The sequence below is a fragment of the Spinacia oleracea genome, chromosome 1 (genome assembly GCF_020520425.1).
Source record: "Spinacia oleracea cultivar Varoflay chromosome 1, BTI_SOV_V1, whole genome shotgun sequence".
NCBI classification, from domain to species: Eukaryota; Viridiplantae; Streptophyta; class Magnoliopsida; order Caryophyllales; family Amaranthaceae; genus Spinacia; species Spinacia oleracea.
Window position 1 is genome coordinate 79,998,797 of NC_079487.1, and position 20,046 is coordinate 80,018,842.

The 20,046-nt window shown below is 33.7% G+C and overlaps 1 protein-coding gene across 1 annotated transcript; it reads right to left on the reverse strand.

Moving 5' to 3' along the window:
- Positions 1-4,309: 4,309 nt before the first annotated feature.
- Positions 4,310-9,176, reverse strand: LOC110777824 (protein DUF642 L-GALACTONO-1,4-LACTONE-RESPONSIVE GENE 2). Its single transcript, XM_021982411.2, has 3 exons — positions 8,927-9,176; positions 5,949-6,446; positions 4,310-5,213 (listed from the first exon to the last, which is right to left on the reverse strand). The coding sequence occupies exons 1-3, from the start codon at positions 9,003-9,005 to the stop codon at positions 4,687-4,689; spliced, it is 1,104 nt and encodes a 367-aa protein (XP_021838103.1). The 5' UTR covers positions 9,006-9,176; the 3' UTR covers positions 4,310-4,686.
- Between the last annotated feature and the right edge of the window lie 10,870 nt (positions 9,177-20,046).

A 20,046-nucleotide genomic window follows, 5' to 3' on the forward strand; every position in this document is an offset into this window, starting at 1 on the left:
ATAACAATTTGTATTTTAAATGGAGTGTTGTGACCTATTTTAATGTAAGATAATTTCTTATTACTTACAAAAGAAAAAGGATAAAATCCCATAGATGAAAGGTGAATGAAAGGTGTGCAACTTTACATGAGATGGGATAGGTCACTAGCCTGCGTCACTTCAATTGCTTTTCTCTCTCATTCTCTGCCTCCATGAGATATTTGAGGTCCATGCACATAACTTGAATCTCTTCACTATTCTTCCCGTGCTGCATTAATTGGTACGTTGTTCAACTTATGTTTCACTAAACATGATAGTAACAAGAGCTGTAGAGGGTCGATCATTTCTTTTTGTTCTTCTGTTAAACCATCATATCTATGTTGCATATCCAATCGCTTAGGAGTTAGGCCTCTTTAGACTCGCTTTTTCTTCTATACAAGCTTTTGGAAAACTACTCTCGCTTGAAATATTCTTCCTAGTTGGGGGATAGTGTTTTTCATGCTTGGGTGTATGAAGTTTAAGCAATATTTAATCATAGCTGTTTCATTCTTCTAATTCAAATTTGAGTATTAAATATTTTGGGACTTGGGAGGTTACTCTATGATGGGCTTAAGTTCAGACTTGTAGAAGTTATAGTGATCCATGATGTTTTGACTCGTCACCTAGCCTTGACGTAGCCATGTGGAATAAAGTGTCATGATCACTCCAACCATCCACAATTATCATCTCCTTTTTCTTTCCAGTTAATATAAGTTGTCGTGTTACCCTCTCCACATCAGCCTTTTCTTGTTAGAGTAATGTCATTCATGATTTATTTTAACCAGGGATGTGACCACCTAAATTATGGCTAACAACAACTGCATAGAATGACAACCCCCATCTGTGAAACGTTCTTGCAATTTCTTGATCTAAATGGTTCCTAGTATAATTATTTTCGCTCCCAACTTTAAAATAAAGAACCTAAGGACTCATTTAAAACTTATTACATGTTTAATATGCATAATTTTAACGATCTAAGACTCGTTCCAATCTATTTATGCACCTATAGGCTCATTGGGTCGTTATAGGTCATATTTAGGCTAAAATGACATTTTCGCTCCCAACTTTGAACTAAAGAACCTAAGGACTCATTTTAGACTATTAGGACATTGTCATTAGTTTCTTGAATGTTAAAATGTGATATTTAATTTGTATTTAATCTAATGTTTAATTTAAATTTCTGTTTTTGTAAAGGTCTACACTCCGAGGATTGCGCCTTATGCGAGGAATTTGATGTGGTTCGTGAGCAATGGGCTAAGTTTTTTACCAACAAGTATTTATTATTGGCTTTAGCGCGCTTGATCGAGTTGGTTTAGTTGTTATAGAATAAATTTTATATTAAAATGTATGTTTATGTTGAAATTGGAACTTATATTTAAATGTAATATGTGCACTTTGGTTTTGGGATATATAGTATACAAAACTCCAGTTGTTGTTTTTATAATTGTTATACAGGTTGCGTTATTCTATTATTGTTTTGACAGGTTTCTATATTTGGTGCAAGGCACTCTAGGTATCCCTAAACAAAATTAGAATTTTCTCGCCAAAAGTGCTTTTTTGCAGCGTACATATATGTTGTACGCTGCAACAAGGGAAAAAAAATTCGCAAAAATTCAGACTTGTTGCAGCGTACAAATAAATGTACGCTGCAAAAAATTGAGTAATTCAGACTTGTTGCAGCGTACAAATAAATGTACGCTGCAAAAAGTTGAGTCTTTTGCAGCGTACATATATATGTACGCTGCAACAAGTCCAAAATTTTGCCAATTTTTTGGCACTTGTTGCAGCGTACATCTAAAAGCCCGCTGCAACAAATCACTTTTTGCAGCGAACATTGTACGCTGCAACAAGTTCAGACTTGTTGCAGGCCCCCCAGTTGCAGCATACGATGTACGCTGCAACAGGGGTCTAAAAGCCCGCTGCAATAAGGGTTTTTTCTACTAGTGACGTATCCCTCTTATTTCGTATCACCTCTAATGCGCCCTTATTAGAAAATAAACTTTCTCTCTCTGATTTGCATATTTTGATTATGAACGACTCGAGGGATGGATACCCTCGAAAAGAAAGAAAAATTAACAGCGAGATTAAATGTGATCAACCAATATATAAAAAAAAGAACCATATAGAATTTTTACGTTCTTTTTGTTTGACAACCGAATACAAAGTACAATATTAGAAGCTCTCACTATATCAAATGGGGATTGTAAAATAAAATTGGTGCACAATCATGCATGGAACTTTAATTTTTCGAATATTTGTCTTTCGACCCTTTTCAATTTAAATTTGACTGATAGATTATATGTATATTTTGTATATTATTCTCTATATCATATTTAGCCATATATATTATTGAACGATATTGATTGATTGATGAGAATGACATAAGTCAACATATATACAAACTAATCTACGTAATTATAGGCTATAACTTAAGTAACGACTAATCACCTATCTAATTACATGAAATATGGAAGGATTACAAATCCTGCCATATTTACATTAATGGTTATATTTATGGGGTATTTTCATTAATAGTTATGCTTAAATAACATAGAGGGTAGTTTAGTAAAATTCTTGGGGACACCAAAAACGTGATTACAAAAATAACCTTCCCCTCCTGGCTTATATAATGGAGATGCAGTACACATATATGGTAATTAAAATATATTTTTATCTTAGTTTCCTAAAAAAACGTAATGTAATTTATTTATTTTAAAGTAAAAAATAAAAAATAAACATTTTGGCGGGAAAAATCGCACCAGGAAATGACACGTGTCATTCCTGGTGTCTCTTTTAGTATATAGTAATAATTTTTTATATTTCTTATCAGATTAAAAAGTTATAATAATACATAAATAAAATTATATCATAAAGGAAAAAATAATATTGATTTAGCTTTCCTCCAATAATATATTATGCAGTACACATCTATGGTAATTAAAATATATTTTTATCTTAATTTCCTAAAAAAAAGTAATGTAATTTATTTATTTTAAAGTAAAAAAATAAAAATAAAACATTTTGGCTGGAAAAAATCGCACCAGGAAATGACACGTGTCATTCCTGGTGTCTCTTTTAGTATATAGTAATAGATATAATATAAAATTTTACGTAAAACAAGTTAATCAATAACTTTGAAACAAAAGAAAACCCTTCCCTTGAAAAAGCCGCTTAGGCTACCACCAAAAGCAAGAGAAGTTTTTTTCTCTTCTGTTCTAGCAGACGTTGATGTTCAACTGGTGTTCGTGGACTAAATAGATGCGCAACACTTGAGGATCTAAAATCTTCGATGCTTGCATACAAACGGGAGAACACGCCATAAAGGTGATTATTCTTTCATCATAATCTGATTCATATTATTGTTATGCATGTGATCATGTGATAGATGTTAGGAAATTATTTCATGAAATCCGCTTTATGCATCGATCTATATTATCCTACACACTCGCCTAAAAAGAATTGTTACTCCTAAGAGTCGCAATGGTCTAGTCTTTTGCCTAAAAAGAATTGTTACTCTCAAGGGCATGCTTGGATTTTGTGTAATGGATTAGGGGGTAATAAAAGTCAAATCACCTTAATAAAAGGGCAATGAAGGTAAATTAAGGTGGTTGTAAGAAGGGTGGTGCGGTGGTATTGTGGTGAGAAGTTGTGGTAGTGGTGGTGTTGCGAGGAGAAGGGAGGAAGGGGGAAGTTATCACCCCAAATGAGGGTAATAATCACCCTAGTGGGATGGTGGATAACTATTCCCCCTATAATGAGGGTATTTGTTTCCCCTTTCCTTTTCTTTTCTTCTTGCCAACACTATTTATTCTCTTTGCCACCACTTCATCCCCTCATCATTACCTTCAATTACCTTGTTTTTTTAGTTTGATTTTTTATTACCCATTAATATACATTACCCTCAATCCAAGCATGCCTTAAGAGTAACAATGGTCTAGTCTTGGTCGAATATAACCCATCGAGGTCAGAATATCTAGTGTTAAGCATGTAGCTAGACTTTTTTTTAATAAAAGGTTTAATTGTTATGAATCAAAAATTAAGTGTTTCTTAAAATAAACCCTGCAATTCTAATTAGTCTATCTTGATCTAGTGGTCGAAATTTTGCATGTAGCTCGAAGGTATATATAATCCTCACAAGTCGAACTCTTAATGTCCGACTCAAATACTTAACATAGCTTTAGATCGAGCTTTAACAAAAGAAAACTACGATCACACTGGGACATGATCACATGAATAATGTTTTTTTAAAAGAAAACGTAATTAAAAAATGACTACAAGTGTGAGAAATTAATTTCAAGCCAAGAAGTACTTATGTTTTTCATTAATTTAAAAGTGGCAACTCAACAACCAAATAAACACATTAATAAGAAAACCATACAAGTATTTTACATTAATAGTATACTTAGATATCTCCTTATTTCGAAACCCTTACCTATATAAACTTGATGCATATGCTAAAGATAATCTCAAGCTAATTGCCTCTCCGCAACACAAAAATACATTGCTTAGCATTTTTCATATAATTACCTCCGCATTCAAGAAAAACAAAGCACCTAATTTCACCACCCTTTTTTCCAATCAAATTAACAATATCCTTAATGTTTTTAGTAGAGTAAAAAAAACCTTAATTCCACGCACTCGATCACTAGTTAAGGCTTAATTCGATGTTCATGGGCGACGGATGCTGAGGAGTCGAACATCGTCGATGACGGGGCCGCAAAGCGAAGAGAAATCATCACTCCTCATGGAATAAAAGGTGCTATAAAACATAATTCGAGTTCTAGTTTGAGTAGCAACAAAGCGAAGAACAGCTCGCTTAAACCCGCCTTTTCCCTTAGACGCGTAAGGGACTTTGAGTGTGTCTTTGCCTGCAAATGCCTCGACAACCATGGATCCGGCACACGCATCGTTAGCGTCACCAACAGCGAACGTTAAAGCGTATCGTCTACCAGGGGTGGTACGAACAACTTGAGCAATGGCACTTTCTTTGCCTGCGACAAGCTCCACTGCACGTTTGCCAGAAGGAACTGAGAAGTGGTTTGAATCGAGATACTTGACCGCCTTCAAGGATTCAACCATCCAACCCGGTAGTGGAGAATGAGCGTCTTCTATGTTTGGTGGGATTAGTGTTCCCCATGTTGTGTTGCGGAAGATGAAAGGACCTTCTTCAAAGTTACCATTCTTCAATAAGTTCACTGCATTTGTTATTCATCATAGAGTTAGACACTTGTTTTTTTAACACTTAAAAAAGAGGCCAAAAAGACTAGCCATAAATGCAATACAAATTACAAATGAAGAAGGACGAAAGTAAGGATTCGAATATGTGATGAAGAAAGATCAACCAACTTTCTAATTTTTTTAAAAAAAATTGATGGTGACATTTTACACTATAACAACCAACATTGCTAAATGGAGGGTCATGTGATGCATTGATTGCTCATGAAAAACTCAAGTCATGACATGTTACAAACTTACAACATATGTCTCAATCACCATGTGGAACATTAAATTTCATCAAGAAAGGAAAAAAGAGCTTATTAATTAATTTGGTGGCCTCTATAATTTATGCCCACAAATTAGTTTTGATACTCATACTAGGCCCAATTCATTTGGTGTATCCACTGGTGTCTACACTAATTGAACCCTCTTATTAATGTCTTCTCCCCCAACAAGATATAGTATAGATTTTAGTTTTAATACTATCATTGTTTCAACAATCATGACTGCTTATCTAACACCGACGAGTCGACAATTACTTGGATCAACAAATAAGGGAGTTGTTTCAGTTTAATCAAGGGCTTAATTCAGACTCAAAACTCGGAATGCAACAGCATTTAGGTTAATTAGTGTATCGATGACATGAATCATATGATGCAACGGTTGTATAAGAAAGAAATAAAGAAAATAAAGAGTATAGGGAGAAAACATACTGCTAGTCCTCTTAGGAGGAACAAGAACGCGCATAGCAACGGAGTCGATAAGAGGTCCACAAGCAGGATCTTCCTCAACACCAGGGTTATGGATAACAAGTTCAGCAATACTAGAAAGTGCGACAAAACCCCAAGCATAACAATCCCAACCACTACTACTATACAAAGTTTGCATGGGAAGTACACCCCATTCAGGTGACACTGATATGTTGAGTTGTTCTTCTTGAGCACAAGTTCTTGCTGCACAAAATGTTATTGCATAGTTCATCCCTTTTGTTACATTCACCCTTTGCTTTATCGATGCCTCGTTTCCTAGTCTTACTGCGAAGGCTCCCTCGGGGACTACTAGTAACATGTCCCCTTGTTTTTGACCTGATTTTATGTACTCCACGAACCCGGATATTTCCCATTTTGGTATTGCGTGACGGTTTATCACCTCTGTGCCCTTCATGTCCGATCGCTTTGGCCCCAGCTCAAAGTCTCCGTTAGGTAGTAATCCTGAACTCAAAATACGCTAACTATGTTATACTCATTATTCGATCTATTCACCAGATGTTCACAAATAATTATCACATAACTTAATCAATATTGCAAATTGGGTTATGGGAAAAAATAAACAACTACGGAGTATTATGAACGACATTACAGCAAATTTATAGAATTATAGTAAGTCGTGGTTATGCACAAACAATGTGATTACTAATTCCAAATGGAGTACTTATTTAGTCACGTGAACACAGATATGAAGGTGTTACAACAATTGTAATCGTCCGATATTCCAATGCGTAATTTTTAGTGTCACTTCAAAATCAACTAGTCTACCTTAGCAACCTGATCGACTTGTTACACGATTCTACTTTAAAATTGGGAGAGGGCTATAATGGATAAGTATGCATACTGCAACAATGTACTCGTATAATTTCTTGTGATTAGAAAAAAGCAGATACTCCGTGTTTTATTAATAATTTGAGAGTTTTGGCTGTATGTATTATATAGATCAAGATATACTTTAGGTTTTGTTCTGTTTTTGGATAATGACAACCATAAGTCGGTCTATATATTATTCTTCTGCTACATTATTTTTTATTTTTTGTCTTTGTCATAATTTTCCAGTTTATGGTTTATGTATGACGTATAAATATCCTGTTTTTTTTTTCTTGTCTTAGCTTGGTTAAAGGATAGGTTCATTAAGGACTAAGAAATTACATGAATCAGAGATACAGTCCCATGAATATGTTTGACTCCGTAATAAAATTAGTCTCGCTCTTTCTTTTAAAAGAAACTGAAATATTTAAGAAGATTCCCTACTCTTTTAATATTCGGAAAACTGTACTATGTAAAATATTATTGGATCAGTTTTTCAAAATAGAAGTTCTATTACAACTTTTTACTACTCCGTAATAAATAATTAAATACCGATAAATGAAGAAACATACTCCGTATATGGGACCGGCCGAAATACAAAAAATCAAAACAATGTGTCAACCGAGAAACAGAGGTACGAAACAGTATTAATACTTGGTACTCCGTATCAAACATGATAGACATCCGACTATCCGAGTAAATCTTAGAAATGGCTGAGCAGCCAGACTAGGGCCACCACGTGAAATCTGAAACATGGCTACTTGTATGTCGTGCTAAAATGACCAACACTAACATTAGTCCACATCAATTTAGCCCCACTAAACTATTACCCCTTTTATGTGCAAGGAAAAAGTGATTCTTGATAATTGAAAACAAATTTGTTGCCTCTCTTTTAAATTAATTACTGTAAATCTGTAATCGTAATATTTTAACTGAACACGCTTGTCAATGAACAACTTTGATCACCAGTATACTTAACTACATATTATAAAAATTTATAAAATTATTAATATTTTAAAAATATATATTAAGATGAAGCAAACAATATATTATATTCTAGCATTTGTTTTCATATAATAGAAATAAAATAGGATCATAGTAAATTATGTAAATAGTGTAAAAAGTTAAAACGGTGTGAGTATTAAGAGACCGAGGAAGTAGTCACCCGTGATAGAGTAATTTGAAATAACGGTTGAAATTCAAATACTCGTTCTATAAGACCTACAAGGCTACAAGAGTACAAGCTACAGGAGCATTCAAGTGTTTGAACAAATGCGGTAAGTTCGGTACTCCCCTCATAAAAGCAAATAGTAGTACGGGTAGAATTTAATTTTTGAAATTCACATTTAGTTAAAAAAAAAAAAAAGATTGGTGAGAAATTCTTTGGCCATTAGAAAATAGAAATTCTCTTTTATTAAAGAAATAAATAAATGGCTACCTAACAAACTAGCATGAAAGTGCAAAGCTCTCAATAATCAATTCATACTTCAATCGGTGTTTTCTAGTTTACTTATAGTTCCTCTGTGTCTAAAGTAGTTGCAAAATAATCTGTTAACGCGCAGTTTAAGAAAGAGATTGAGTATGAACTTTTACTTCAAATGGTGTTTTGCCATGAAAAATTGTTACGTCAATTTTGGGATAGTGTTGCATATAACATTGAATTGAAACATGTATGCAGTTCTAGGTCTTGTACTTCAGTATTTCCTCACATTAACACAAGTGTGCATTTGTTTCGTTAGTAATAATCATTTGAAGAGAACAACCTAGTTACTCGTATACTTTATTTTCGTTTAGTAAAAATCGATTCAATTAGCCGATAAATATCAGTTCAAGAGAACACGGTCACGCTATCGACATATAATAAACCAATTTAAGGTAGCTAAAGTACTAAACTACAATTAGTAACATAAGTGTGCAAATGTTTAAATAATCTTTGAAGAAAACCAACAATATTTAAGCTTCGTTTAGTAAACTACCGATTCAACCCCACTCAGTAATATCACTATCGACCTAGTAAACCAATTTAATTTAAGGAAACTAAAGAATTGAAATTAGAAAAATTGTAGACAAATTGAGGTAGGATTCAAAATAGTTAAGGATAAGAGGGAAATTACCATCAGTGAAAGCAGAGACAAAGTGACACGTGGAAGAAAGTAGAAGCACCGACAGCAAAATCAGATTAACCATCCTCATTTCGACACTTATTTTCAACACTCTGGGAGAGAGAATGTGTAAGTAAGAATGAGAAAGTTATGTTGTTGTTGTTGTTGTTGTTGTTGTTGTTGTTATGTTGAAGAAAGAGAAAGAAGAAATGAAAATGGGGTGAGAATAAGTGGGAAGAGGGTGGGCTTATATGCATGGACACCGCCAATGAAGCCCTTAGAATTCGCCCAAAATAACATAAATTGCCACTTCCATTTTTTGGCTCAAAGAGTTCACGTGGAAGCCGGAGGGTGGGGATGTGGGGGTACTAGATTGCACTTTTTCGACATATTTTACATCCATAAATTAATTACTAATACTCCGTATATTATTATTCTCATTGTTATTACTACCTCCGTCCCTTAATACACGAACTGTTTTGACCGGACACGCTTGTCAATGCATAATTTTGACTACCAATTTCTTAACTACATATTATAAAAACTTAAAAAATATTAATATTTTGAAAATATATATTAAGATGAAGCCAACAATATATTATAGGCTACTCCCTCCGTTCCTAAATACGTGTCCAGTTTCCATTTATGACGTTCTCTTTTATGTGTCCACTTTCCGTTTTTGGACATACATTTTTCCCACTTTTCTATACATTTTTCCCACTTTTCCATACACTTTTCCCATTTTTCTATACATCATTATTACTTTTTCTTACACATTCTATACTTTTCCCACTTTTCAATCACCACCTCCACTTTTATTTATACTTTATCAATAAACAATTATCTACTTTTTCCTTTCCAAAAAAAAAAAAAAAACATTCCCAATCATTACCTCTTACACACCCTTCAATTTTATTAATTAACGTGTACATGTCCAAAGTGGACACGTATTTAGGAACGGAGGGAGTAACATTTGTTTTCATATACTAGAAATAAAATAGGGTCAAAGTATATTATGTGAATAGTGCAAAAAGTCAAAACAGGTCGAGTATTAAGGGACAGAGGGAGTATTATAATTACTACGGATTATTATTATTATTATTATTATTATTATTATTATTATTATTATTTTTACACGGTTGCTAAATGCAGCCTTGTTTTACTTGACGCAACCCTTTTTACTTTTATTTTTTCATTCTATAAAAAACTCTAATCCTCATTTTTACTATTTTCTCTCAACCATTATTGATATTATTTTGGTTCAAAAACATTTGATTTTTTATTAGTATCATGTGTATCTAATCAAATTAGAATACATATTTTGATTGCAATGGACAATAATTTTGACTGGGAAGACCTTGGAATTGAGGTAATTTTCGATTTTTTTCCTATTTTTTTGAGCCATTTCATGCAATTGGTATGAAATAAATACTTATATTTTGTACAGATTGAACATAATATAATTAACTAGTTCTTACAGATTGAACAAAATATAATTAACTATTTCATATAGATTGAACATAACAGAACAAACTATTTCGTACAAATTGAACAAAATGATGATACTAGTTATTTCAACTGTCTATAATGAAAGAGATGTCGACTGGTCATGTAGTGGTTGTTTGTTGTACAATAGTAGTGATGATAGAACGTATTTCTATTATGTTCAATTTTGAACGGAATTATGTTTTGTTCAATTTATACGGAATACTTAGTTCTGTTATATTCAATCTGTACGAAATGGTTAATTACATTTTGTTCAACCTGTACGAAATAGTTAACTATATTTTGTTCAATATGTACAAAATAGAAGTGTTAATTCCATACACGTTGTATGAAAAGACTCGAAAAAACAGGAAAAAAACGAAAATTACCTCAATTCCAAGTCAAAACATCGTCTATTGATATCTAAATATTTATTCTAATTTGATTAGATACACATGAAACTAAATAAAAAAAAATTATTTAAACCAAAATAATATCAAAAATGGTTGAGAGAAAATAATAAAAGTGAGGGTAAAGTTTTTTTAGAATGAAAAAATGAAAGTAAAAAAGGTTGCGCCAAGTAAAATCAGGCTGTTGGACCAATATTAATCGCAGGTCTGTTGTGCAGTTTAATTTCTACCAAACCTTTTGGTTTGTGTTTATCTTCAGCCGTGGTGGATAGTCAATTGTCAAAATGAAAAAATTTCTTTGCAGTGGTGTACGTTAAGTAGTACTTGGTTTCCTGCTGTACGGGGGAAGGTAGACCATTCTGAATATTTCATTATTATCTCTGTGCTTTAAGCATTAAGTAAAATATATAGCAGTGTAAATATTGCAACGCTCAGATTGGGCAGGGGTGTGCATGGTGCTCTTGGTGCACCTGTCCCAAAACGCACATAAATAACAATAAAACGCAACAAAAATAAAAATCGCAAAAAAAAAGAACATTAACAAAAAGAACACTAACAAAAAGAACACTAATATTGACAAATCAGACAAAATGTACAAATATAAAAAGCAGTTATATTTTTTCTTGTTCTTTTAAGTTCTGGAAATGTTCTTTTCCAACCAATTTACAGTATGTTCTAATTAAAAAATAAAACGACGAACCTTTGATGAACTTTAAAACCAGATTTATAATTTTTCTTGTTCTTTTAAGTTCTGGAAATGTTCTTTTCCAACCAATTTATGTTCTAATTAAAAAATAAAACGACGAACCTTTGATGAACTTTAAAACCAGATCTATATTTTTTCTTGTTCTTTTAAGTTCTGGAAATGTTCTTTTTCAACCAATTTATGTTCTAATTCCGTTATTTTATTTATCAAAAGATATTTGAAAACAACACTATAAATATGTAAAAAGAACACACTGTTTTGATGCCACAGAAATAGAAAGTTATAAGAAAAGAACATTAAAATTTAAAAAGAACATAGAATTAAGAACGAGAAAATTTACCTTAATCACCCGATGCACCTTCATCAACAGCATAAACCTCTTTGAATGAATAAAAAGATTCAAAAAATAGCGAAATTGAAATAGTATTTCGCTTAATAAACTAGTTTTTTGTAAACGTAATTCAATTAAAATCACATTTCAGAGAAAGAAGGAGGAGAAAATTTGTTTTGAACTTTCTCTCTCATAAAATCTCTCTTTTGTTGGGAGAAACTAAAAGCACTCCTCTTTCTCTCTCAAGAATGTGTTTCTAAAATGAGAAGTTATGAATCCAATAGGAGAAATATTATATATATAGAAAATGAAAAATAAAAAAAATAAAAAAAAGAGGGGGAAGGAGAAGAAATACAAGCCATGTTCATGATAAGAACGGTGCACTTGTTTTTTTTTTTTTTTTGGGGTTTTGTTGTTCTGTTCTTTTATGTTTATTAGATATAAATCTTAATGTTCTTTTATGTTTGTTCTTTTTTCAAAAAGTACAGTATCGAAGAGCAAAGGAAGCTTTTACTTGACCAGCAACAAATGATGTTAAATCTTCAAAAACAGCTGAGAGAACAAGAAGAGAGGCTGAATAAACAGAGCAATTCCTCAAAAGAACAAAAAGAGGATGAACCTAAAAGAACATTATAAATAAAGAAAAAGAACATTATAAATACAGAAAAGAACATATCATGTAGAACACTTATTTTAACCATGTAAAACAACATTACCAATAAAAAAACGAACAACAATAGAGCATAAAAGAACATAATAAAGTAAAGAAAAATAACATTAAAAATAGCAGAAAAGAACATATCATGTAGAACACTTATTTTAACCATGTGAAAAAAGAACAACAAAAAAGATAAAAGAACAACAAAAATGGTAAAAGAACAATTTGATCTGAAGTGTGTAATATCAAAAGAACAACAAGCTTAAGCAAAAAAGAACAAAGAACAACAACCTAAAGCAAAAAAGAACATGTTCAATAATTATTTTCTGTATTATTACAATCTCTTAATACATATATGAGAACCAATATATAAAAGAACAAAAGATAAGACTAAAAGAACATATAAAATCGAAAAAAGAACAGAAATTAAAAATCATCAGAAATATATAATCAAGATACATTAATCATCAAAATTATCAAAATATAGAATCAAAATACATTAATCAAGGTTATTGAGAAATGCAGAAATCGAAATTATCAAAAAAATCAAAATAAATTGAAATGATGAAAACAATGAACATGGAAATCAAAATCATCATAAATAAGTAATTCGTTTTAAAAAATTGAAAAATTACCTTCACAAATCGGATTATCAGCAGGGGAATTCAAATTTGAAGAAGAACAATCAATAGAATTTGATATTGAAGTAGAAAAATCAACCAATATCTGAGAATTTTCCATTACTTTCTCTCTCCTCTTCACAGTTTCTCTCTCCTTTCCATAGTTTTTCTCTCTCCTCTTCACAAATTCTGATTTGAAAATCATAAAAAAGAAGGTATATATACCAGAAAAATGGAGTGAAAAACAAAAGAACGAAAAAACAGGGACAGAGCAGTCATTGTTCTTTTTTTTAACAAAAGAACAACGTTTGTTCTTTTTTTTTAACAAAAGAACAACGTTTGTTCTTTTTTTATCAAAAAAACAACGTTTGTTCTTTTCTTCTCCGGATTCAACAAGATATCCGCGTTTTATATTTATTGCATGTCGTTTGGACACCAGTGCACCAAGAGCACTGTGCACACCCCTGCACCATCATATTTGCGTAAATATTGTTGGTTGGTTTTATAGGTTATTTAACATGTTGCGGCGCTTCCCAATTGAATCAAAGGGGCGAAGAAAGAAACTTCATGAGGTTTTTCCTGTCCCAAGCTTTGCTCCTGCTGAACCATTGGCAAGCTATCAGCTGCAGAGTGTCTACTGCCTCTCTACACCACCACCCTCCCAGTTGAGATACCCCTAAGAAGCATTCAAGTGTGATTTCCTTCTGTTTTTACTTGTAAGTCTAAGGTTGTTTGTTCGGAAATGTAATACCTCGTATTTTTATAATATTTATAAATATATTTTATTATATTTATAAAGCATTTTACGATTTATTAGCATTTAAATAATATTTAAATGTATTTAATGTATTTAATTAATTAGAATATTTATTATTTTAATTAATTACGAAACGAATTTAGTTCTTGAGTCGGGAAATTAAATGAGTTGCAAATGATTTTTAAGCTTCGGGTTTTAAATAAAAAGTCCAGTTCGTTTTATTAATCAAGCCCAATCCAAACGTTTTAATTTAAATCCTAAGCTAGCCCAATTCATTTAATTCCTAAGCCCAACTCAAATATCCTAAGCCTAGCCCATCAAGGGATTAGGGAGCCTATAAATAGGACTCCCCATCATTAAATAAACTCCTAAAATTTCATAAAGCCCCTTTTTGATTTCTTGCACCTCACTCCTCTCCCTCTCTTCTCTCGTCCGCACGCACGCATCCGTGCTCGTGCCTCGTGCGCTCGGCCTCACGCCCCGCACGCTGCCCTTGTGCCCTCGTGTGTTGTCGCGCCCAGCGCCCAACACTCCCTCACTCCCTCTCTCGCTCCCTCGTGCACAGCGCCGAGCACCCCCTCTCGCTCACTCGCTCTCTCCCTCGCGCTGCGCCCAGCCCGCGCGCGCGACCCTGCTGTGCCCCCTCTCCTCGCTCGCGCTCGTCGTCCTTGCTGCGCACACGCACGTTTGTGTGTGTGTGTGTGTGTGTTCGTATTCGATTTCTTTTTCGTTCAATCACCCTAATTCGTGATTGTTCCGTGCTATAGGCCGGATTGGTATAATTCTCTTCTTCCTTACCTATTCTATTTAAATTCCGTATTTTAAATTATTATATTAATATTGTTTTGAGAAATTAAAATGCTGGGAACCGGTTATGAATACCGTGGTTTGAGGATTTGTGTGTTGTGATTCATTAGGTTTGTTTTAATGATTAAAGGATGAATTTTCAGATTTCTTTATTTAATAAAGCATGGATTTTTATGATATTAAACTAGTGTTATTGGGATTTTCAAGTTAGCGTTTTAACCTAGACCTAATGAGTCAATTGATTAGCATAATTAGGTGATGATTTTAATTATGATAATCAATTATATTTTCAGATTTGAATAAAGGTTTAAAGTGTTGATTTTTATTGATTTTAAAGGCGGAAAAGTATGTTTTTGTACTAGGGATTGATTTTGCAAATTGAGACGACTTTATTATTGAAAGACGATTGAATTCTAAAGTCTAAAGGAAGTTTTAAATTTTATAATGTTGCTGGAAATTTAATGAACATGGAAATAATTTAAGTTTCATTATTTTGATGATAGGAGGTGATTTCTAGTTGAGTGCTCGTTATTGCAAGTGGCCCCTACGCTTAGGTATTCAAGGTACGTACAAGTCTAGGGCGACCACACCTTTTTGTCAATGACATTACATGATTGTTGATGATGTGAATTACATTATGTGAAATCATGTTTATTTTGGTGAACGAGCATGTGTTTTGTGATGTTGGATTTATTGAATTAATTGTTGAACAAGCATGTTGAAATTATTATGAGTATGGATTTCATTGGCAATCATGTTGTTCAATATTTATGCATGTATGGTTCAATTCACATGCAAGGGATGGATTAATAATTTGTATGCTATTGTACGGGATGTCTAGCATACTTTGAGCCATTTATTTGTACCTCGTTGTACTATTATTTTACCACATGTGAAGGGTTAGCTCCCGTAAGCCACCGCACATGTAGGGTTCAGTTGGGAATATTATGTATGAAATGAATTAGGATTTGTTGTGCAAGGGCACAACCCTCATGTTAATATGCATGATGTGGAGTCTCACTTTGGTGAGGAGGAACATGGTAGTAATATCACAAGTGTCTTGCTTGGTTGATCACAAGTCTTAAAGCATTAAAATAAGATTGTTTTGGTTGTCGTTTATTAAGTGTATGTATGCATGTTGTCGAGTCTTGAGTTCGCCTTTATTAAAATATTAATAAACGTAAAGTGCAACCGGAACAAGCTTCAAAACTCTTGGAACGTATATACCTTGAGTATGAACAATGGGGGGAGTCTTGCCGGAAAGCTCGTACTCCTACTAATGATACAAGACGTTGTTTCATTTATATTATGCGCAGGAATTCCGTCGGTATGGCCCGACACTCGGTATGGCCCGATTTTATTATTATTATATTTGGTGTTTGGTTGGCTCCCATCACCTTTTCCCTTTGTGGATTATTCTTTTGGCCCGTTCGAAGCTTATTCTAATTAAATTGTGAGTCAAGAGTCGAGTCAAGAGTCGAGTCTTGTATCTCATGATTGTTTGATGTGTAATTATATGGCTTTTGCATGTCGATTAGTATTTAGTGAGTGATGCATGCTTTAGTTTCATTACTCTATGCTTGTAAGTACTCAGCTTTTGCTGACTACGTGCTTTGTGTGTTTCCGGTCATGGCCTTTGCCTTAATGACCCTATGATGATCCATCATTTGCACTTGCATTGTTGGGGAGTAGATTAATATAGCAGGTTGGTAGATCAAGTACGATCGAAATCATGTGGCTTGGGATGATTGAGAGAGTTGCATGTTTCGTCTTTTGAAACTATTTTATTTAACTTTATTTTAATTATGTTTGAAATATTTGAATTACTTATACTTTGGGGTTTGGGCCATTATGGTTCCAAATTGTAGGAGGCCTCGATATTTTATTAATTATGGTTTTTAAAAGTTAGTTGACATTTAATTCCGCTGCGTAATTCTGGTAATAGCATTAACCGTTATCACGGTGGCGGTAATGCTTTAGTAATTCCTTTATTTTAAGTTGGAAAATGGTTTTATAAAAGCAAGGAATTATTAGGGTGTTACAAAGTGGTATCAGAGCTCTAGTTTGAGAGCTGTTTTGCATTAATTAATAGTGCAAAGTGGTAAATCCTTAAACTACGATTGCGGAACTTTAGGATTTTCGAAAATTACTTTTCCTAAAGTCAAAACGTATTATTTTGAGTACTCAATATTTTAAAGGTCAAATACCAATTATTTTGGGTCGTTTGAAATAAGTTGAAAAGTTTGGATTATTATTTAATTTAATTAATCTTTCCGAATCTATTTTTTATTTATTCGAAAATTTCGAATTAAATTCGAATTTATTTCTTAATTTCGGAAATTAATTTATTTAATTATCCGAATTATTTTAATTATTTATTATTCTATTTATTTTATTCGAATATTTTTTTTCTTTCGAATTTACATTTTAAATTTTTCGGATTTCTTTTATTTTTTTTTATCCGAAAATTATTCATTTATTTATTTAATTAATCGATAATTTTTATTAATTTTCGATTTTAATTTAAATAATTTCAACTAAGTTAGGAGTTATTTCTTAATTAATTTCGAAAATTAATATTATTTTCAAGTGAGAAATGGGTAGACTAAGAAGGGCATATTAGTCTAAGAATGCATATTATGTGACAATGTGATTATTAAGTGCCATGTATATGTTTTAACCATGTTTTATCTTGCTTTATGTGATTAATTGCATCATATTTCATGTTGAGCATATATTTGTGCATTGAAATTATATGGCTCCACGAATTATTTATTGTATCCTTTTGGGGTTGGAATTTCTATGGAAACGCGTTAGTAAGACTTTTGAGTTGTGAATTTTCAGGAATTAAGGATGCTACCTTCTAAGTTCACCAGTTTAGGATACTTAGAGAAGATGGATAATGAGACTCCTCGCACGTATGTTCAGAAGATCGTGTTTGCTTGTGACTATTTGGCTTCGACCAAGAACATGCCCCACCTTAGGCACAAAGATATGATGGCTAGTATGATTATACATTGTTTACCCCATAAGAACCCCTACATAGACCTCAAGAATAGGTTCAGTGACATGCATTATAGTGATGGTACCCCTAATAGGTACAAATATGGGACTAGTGATGGTAGGTGGAAGTATGATTCTGAGGTTCTTGCTACTATCCTAGAGGTTGCGGAAATTAGTCATGAGGATGGAAAGTATTCTGCGGGTCTAGGTATGGGCTATGGAGGAATAGAAAGTGATGGTGAGGATGATATGATCCATGATGAGCAAGCTAGTGATGTTGAGGAGGATAGTGATGATGATGTGGTAGAGATTGAGAATCCTAACCCTATAGTTCATGAACCAACCATTGAGATATCCAGTGGATCTGAAGATGAGCTTGAAGAGAATAATGTGGTTGATAGTGAGCCACAGCAAAATAATGAGGCTATGGATGAAGACTCGGATCCGAAAGAAGACTTGGATGATCCTAATGATCAAGACTTTACTCCAGAGCAATACAAGGAAAGAAATGATCGTCGTGATGACGTTAGTCTCTAGAGAAATGTAATCCTTAGTTTTATTTCTTTTGTTTCTTTCTTTTCGTTGAAGTAATAAAGTGGCAAAGCTACTATTTGTGGTTTTAGTCTATTATAGTTGGAGAATAAATGTTATGGAATTAGTGGATGTAAGACTTATTCATTGGAGTTTTAATAAAAGAATAGAATTTCCTTTTCGTTATCCTTTAAGTTTAATTCTCAATTCTAAGTCGTGTGGGTATCGCAAAGGGATTATTTGTTATTTCTTCAATGAATTTTTTATGTGCAAGGTGGTTTAGTAGCAACCATCTAGATTTACTTGCATCGAATAGTGGGGTGAGAAGGCCCGAAAGTGGCGCCAACTTTTCCCCTAGGTGGCGCCTAAGTGTGTGTTCTTGTTGTGAGTAGGTTCTTTGTAGAACCCGTACCTTAGTAATGTCGTGTCTAACCAATATTGAAGTTAGCCTTTTTATTTATTCAAGGAGAAGGGATATGGCTAACCAAGAGATTTCTGAAGTGGTTAGACAACTAGCTGAGGTAGTTCGTGACCTAGCTCAAACTAGAGCAAACCCAATGCATGACCCGGCTGGGGAAATGTTTAAGAAAATAGCTCAAAGCAAGCCTCCACTCTATAGCAGAGAGATTGAACCAAGTGTGTTGGAGAACTGGTTGAGAGAGTTTGATAAACTCATTGTAGCTGTGAATTGCCCCGAAAACCTTAGGGTGAATAGTGCTGTGTACTACCTGAGAGGTGAAGCTGATCTGTGGTGGCAACGATGTGAAAATACCCTTAGAGCCACACCTAACTTTGGATGGGAAGCATTCAAAACTGCACTAAGGAACAAGTTTTACCCACCCTACCTGAAGAAGCAAAAGGCACAAGAGTTCATTGAACTCAAAATGGGAGGTCTGTCTGTGACGGAATACTATTCTAAGTTTATAGAGCTGTCTAGGTTTGCACCTGAAGTGGTGGCAACGGAAGAGCTCAGGGCTCAAAGATTTGAGAATGGTTTGACCATGGACTTACAGCTGTTGTTGTCTGGAGAGACCTTTACCTCATTAGACACCCTGTACGGAAAAGCTGCTCACCTATATGGGCTACAGCAAAGGAAGAATGGTAGTGCTGAAAAGAGAAAGGATGGTGGAAACTCGAATCAAGGAAATAACCATCAGAATCAGAGGAATTTTAAGAAGCACAAAGGAAATGGGAATTTCTAGTTTAGGGCTAACAATGGTGGTAATCGCAACAACCAAGGTGGTGGAAATCAGTCTGGAAGGAATGGAGTACGGACCTACGAATGTAGGCGCTGTAACATGAATCACCCTGGAAAGGATTGTGATGGGAACTTAGTGACTTGTAGATTCTGTCAGAAGTTAGGCCATAGGGAGTATGAATGATATTCTAAGAATGGAAAGCCTAACCAAGGTAACCACCAAGGCAATAACCGGAATAATCAGAACCGGAATAGGGGAAATGGAGGTGGAAATCAAAGGAACTACCAAAGTGGTAACAATGGCAATAGCAATGGCAATCACCAGAACCATGGAAAGCCTGGATGGAACCAACAGCAGAATGGGAATCGAAACAACAATGGGAACACCAATGGAGGTGGCTATAACAAAGGAGTTGCCCAAGGAAAGTTGAATGTGATATCTAGGCAAGAAGCGGAGACTTCCTCTGACGTCATAGCGGGTAATTTTTCTTTTAATTCCGTTTCAGTTAAAGTTCTATTTGATTCTGGTGCGACTTATTCTTTTATATCAGTAGATGCTTTGGGGAAATTAGGGTTGAAAGAGCCTGAATCGATTGAAGTACCTATAGTCATACCTACTGGTAGTA